The sequence below is a fragment of the Pundamilia nyererei genome, unplaced genomic scaffold, assembly GCF_000239375.1.
Source record: "Pundamilia nyererei isolate P.nyererei 1_Seehausen unplaced genomic scaffold, PunNye1.0 scaffold00721, whole genome shotgun sequence".
Classification (NCBI taxonomy): Eukaryota; Metazoa; Chordata; class Actinopteri; order Cichliformes; family Cichlidae; genus Pundamilia; species Pundamilia nyererei.
The window spans coordinates 6,516-11,615 of NW_005188122.1; the positions used below are offsets into that span (position 1 = coordinate 6,516).

Below are 5,100 nucleotides of genomic sequence, written 5' to 3' on the forward strand. Positions count from 1 at the left end.
AAAAAAAAAAAGTAATATTAAAATTGATAGTACTGATGATTCATAACATAAAAGTGGAAGTGTTCCTACAGGTACCTTAGTAAGAGGAATTAGTCTTTTCATGTTGATATAATAACCTCTTTTACTGTTGATTAATGTTCTCATAGCTCTCTTCTACACCTGTCGATTTACATTTTTCTTGATTTTATTTTTTAAGCTGCCACTTGTTAAGCTCAGTAAAAGAGTAGAGTGTGAGAATTATAGTTTCAGACATGAAAAGTTGTAATAACATGAAAGCTAAGATCTTAAGGTAGAGGAATTAATAAAAAAGTTATACAAATGCACTGTTCTTTATATAGAAACCAACTGTGATTTAGGTACAGCTAACTGAAAAAAAATCAACTTAAATTCGACATTAATATTGTTGAATTTCTTTAATTCATTAATTCAAGAAATAAATATATGAAGAATGAATAATGATAAAGCACAGAAATGTAGAAATTTTAATTAGCTTTACATTAGCTGTATTTTGTTAATTCTGCTATCATCTATTTGGATTTAATTAGAGCTCCATGTACCTGGGTTGTTTTCATTGTTACATTGACTATTTATCCTGTCTCTTTCACTGGTTCATTTATTACTCTATATGTGACATGATATCTGAGTGGCATGTATATAAACATAGCATAAGTAGGTAGGAAATGTGTGTTTTGTCGGTTTTGCTTTTTGGCAATGAATCTTGTACTGCTGGAAAGCCTGTTTATTTACCCGCACATAATGTCACATTTGTAAGGAAAACAAATTTGCTGGTTAAGCAGCACAGTCAAGTATATGGGTTGTGTTCAGAGACTGGTAATCTGGCATACTTGGCATTAGCCCAGTGGACCGACCGTTCGGTATAATTATTTTTCTTTGTCAATACAATTATACAGGCCGGCCTGAAGGGCTGCTGCTCACCATCAGAGCAGCAGAGGTGAAAAAGTACAGAGGAAAAGGTCGGCATCTGTTGTTTATATGTGCTATAGGCTGGTTAGAAAATGTTAAGCAGAGTGGTGTGGTGTGGAACACAACAGACATTACTCTTAACTGAGTAATGTCTGAATTGTTCAGCAACTTCCAAAATGCCCCCCTATCCGTTTCCTGCCAGCTTTATATACTCTGAGACCACACCTTCTCAATTCAAACTGGCCTATAAAAGAACTGCAATTAAGTCGGGCTTTACCCTCTTTACAAGAAAAACAAGATAGCTACCACAGAGGTAACTTGCAAACATATTGCTGCATTAGTGCTTCCCAACATTACTCACTACCCTGCCTTCTTGTTGACACATATCCGGCAAATGGAAAAACAGTCAGCAATAAGATTCTTGGACAATAAGATTCTTGGAAAATGCTGGATGGTGAACTGGTAAGGCTGGAGCACTAGGCACCAGCACAGTATCCTTGCATTTTGATGTGGCTTGGAGTGCATCGATACCAGGGGTCTGTGATCCAACTGAAGCGTAAATTCTCTTCCAAGGAGGTAATATTTCAAAGAGTCAGTAGGCCATTTAATTGCCAGTCCTTCTTTTTCTACTGCAGAGTACCTTTTTCTCCCTGTCAAACAGCTTCTTACTTAAGAAAAGTGATAGGTTTGTAACTTGAACCCATCCGCTGGAACGTTGAAGACAATATAATTACACTGCAAAGCAAGACACAAGTAGGCAAGCTTCTTCATGTTACTCGGGCACGGGAGAGAACCGGACAGAGCGCCGTCCCTTCGCTTGACCCCAGTTGCTCCCGTCCGTCCTCCCGTACACTGTCCTTTTATTGAGGTTACATGAATATGCATAGGTTCATTAACATATGACGTCTACATAGGTATACATGTGAACAAAGAATACTGTGTGTGTGTGTGTGTGTGTGTGTGTGTGTGTGTGTGTGTGTGTGTGTGTGTGTGCGTGTGCGTGTGTGTGTGTGTGTGTACTGCTGATCAAAGGGTCAAACATCCTTGGTCAGGAAGAGGGTAGCCTCCCCCTCACCCTAGATGGTTCATCCTAGATAACACGGTGAGGAAGTCCTGCAGTTCATCTAAACAAAGAGCACTTAGACTAGAACAGACGCAACTACGTTGATTCTACCATAAAACAATAAGACACGGTATGACCTCTCATGCTCCCAAAGTGCTGTCTAATACACACAAAGTTTGCAGACTATCAAGGATCAAAACCTCTACCAACCTACAACTAATTACAAAACTCTAAGCATATATAAGTAAATATTTCTAAGCATAAATGACAATCAACAATACAAACTCTAACAAAAAGTGCAAGTTTTTTTTTAAACCAGCTACTCTCTGATCCAGGGCTTTGCAAAACAGGTGCTTCAGAAAACTCTCTTTAAAGATTGGAAGGCATGTTCACAGCCATTATTCCACATCACTTTAGAGGTGTTTTTTCTCATTAATTCTATAAGAGGGGCTGCCAAGATTGAGAGATGGAGAATAAAACTTGGATACCATCCAACCAAGCCTGTCACGGCTGCGGAGCAGACGTGTGATGAGTGAGAGACAAGATCCAGAGGCAGGCACTGGCTTGGATATGAGCGAGCTTTTATTATCACTCTGGTGGCACAATCAGAAACACGGCGAACAGAAACAAAACCTAAAGGTGACCTATACTGGGAGTGACTAACAAAACAAACCCGAACGGACGACTCTGGGAGAAACGCAGAGAAGAAACACAGACGGACTAGCAACAAACATGAGTGAACACCCACTATAAATACACAGAAGGGAACGAGGAAACTACACACAGGAGGGAGGCACAACTGATTGTGATCGACAAGACGAGACAATGGAAACGCAAACTGAACACACTGGCATAAGACACAGACTTTCACAATAAGACAAAAAACTCAAAACACACGCGAAGACACAGACTCAGAGACGTGGGCTTTACACAGAGACCTGACTAGAGGGGATACACAGGTAGGGATGACACAGAACAAAGGGAGCACAGAATTAACACTGGGATGTCGAATAACAAAACCTAAAAATCAAAACTCAGAAAGTACCACGAAACTAGGGAGCTAGAAACACTGGGACAGAAACCCAAAACACAAACAGTCACAAACCATGATGAAATCAAAAGTAAAAGTAAAAAACAAAAACACTGGGTCACCGACCCAGGACCATAACAAAGCCCAGAAATGACCTCAATTGCTTCTTGTTTTCTCAGTCTGGGGATTGTTTGTATAGATTTTATTTTTTTAATTTGCAGCTTTATTTGTCCATGGCCAACAATGTATCCTAGATCTTTCACTTTTTCTTGTGCCCAGGCACACTTGCTGTCATATGCTGTGGGAGTGTCTGGTCAGGTGTGGTCCAGGTTCCTGTTGTCCGTCCCCTGGGGTGAAGTTGGCCAGCTCATCACCTGCTTCCAATTTCCGGGGCTCCATCTAGAGGGTTTTGAAGCCAGCACTGCCTGCCACTCCTTGCCAGTTCGTCCTGCTACCACCAGTGGTAAACTTGGTTTCCTCTGTGCTCGGACTCTGTTTCCATCCTGTTCTTCAGTCTGCCTAGAACCCTAGGACCACACACTCATCTTCTCCTCAGCCTGCCCTCCAGCCCGTACTTCAACTTCCCTGGACACCTTGGAACCTAGACCAGCTTCCCCACACTCTCAACCATCCCTGGGACGCTCTCACGGCAACCCCTTCCCCGCCTAATAGCTGGTGTTTTCAAGACTCTCCACTAGTACCACTCACCTCTGCCTTTTAATTGTTTCCCATTCAGTAAAACCCTTCTCCTGTGTTTGCAGAAGTTCCCGCCCGTGTTCTTCTTGTGTTCTACGTCCCTTTCTCCACCCTCGGGCCTCCCTCAGTTCCTGCGAATGATTTCTGTTAGACCCAGTCTTGTTTAAGTTCCTTTTTCTTTCAATAAACTGTACATAGTTCGAGCAATTAAGTCTGCTCTTGAGTCCACTGCATCCTTGTTTGAGACAGAACGAACTGGCCAATAATGGACTCAGCGGACCCAATTCACGCCGCCATAAATAAACAGGGCGCGGTGTTAGGACGGCATGAACAGACATTGACGTCCCTAGTGGATCAGTGTAACGCTATTAGTGAAAAGCAAGCGGAAATACTCACCAGGCTTTCAGAAATTGTGAGCCGAATCCGCCTGTTCCCCCCAGTCAGCCGGGACCGTCGCCTGCACCCACGAATAGAATCGGTTTATCGGGGCATTTCCTCCCCTCCACCGGAGCCTTTCCATTGAGAGTTGGGGCAGTGTGGGGGTTTCCTTTTTCTGTGGTCGTTGTTCGTCAGTCGCACGCCACACGCTTTCCCAAATGATGCTGCCGCGCTGTGGGGTATTTTTCTAGCATCCCTTAATGAACAGATGAAAGATCAGCTAGCTGTACACGACGAGCTGGCCACGTTCGAAGCGCTCGCCTCTCTCGCTCTCAGGATTGATAATCGACTGAGGGAAAGAGACGCTGAGAGATGTTCCAAGCCCTCTCCGTCTCTGTTTCGGCCTGCGACTACTTCCACGTTACCCCCACCACTTCTGGTAACAACATCCGCCCGTCCTCACTCTCCTTCCCCAGAGCCTATGGAAATCGGCTGCTCACGGCTCACTCCTGAGGAGCGGGAACGGCGTTCCCGAGCCGGAGAGTGTTTCTACTGCGGAGGAAGCGGCCATTGCATCGCTGTCTGCCCGGTCCGGCAAAAAGGTGTGGCCCGCCGGTAAGTCCGGGGTTACAGGTGGGCAGTGTTTTCAAAGGAGATAAACCCAGTTTTTTGCTGTCAGTTTCTTTGATAACTAGTACTAAGGCTCATTCTTTTCATGCTCTCGTGGACTCTGGGTCAGAGCAAAATTTAATAGACACTGAGGTGGCTAAATATTTGAACTTGCCCCTCACTCAGCTCGAGCCTCCAATTCCAGCCTCTGCTTTAAATAATGAGGTATTCGCTATGATCACTCACCAGACCACTCCTGTCAAATTAGTCACGTCAGGCAATCATCAGGAAAATATAACCGTCTTTACCACTTCTTCCCTTGACGCGCCAGTAATCCTCGGTTTTCCATGGTTGTAGAAGCATAATCCAACAAACATCAGGTGCATGTCCGGAGCGTACT

The 5,100-nt window shown here is 44.0% G+C and overlaps 1 protein-coding gene across 1 annotated transcript in view; it reads left to right on the forward strand.

Moving 5' to 3' along the window:
• LOC102209929 (olfactory receptor 4C12-like) overlaps positions 1-4,710 on the forward strand; it is a 9,305-nt gene extending 4,595 nt beyond the window's left edge. The window contains 1 exon segment of the mRNA XM_013907981.1: positions 4,287-4,710. Within this exon segment, the coding sequence (XP_013763435.1) occupies positions 4,287-4,710 (424 nt within the window).
• Positions 4,711-5,100: the final 390 nt, after the last annotated feature.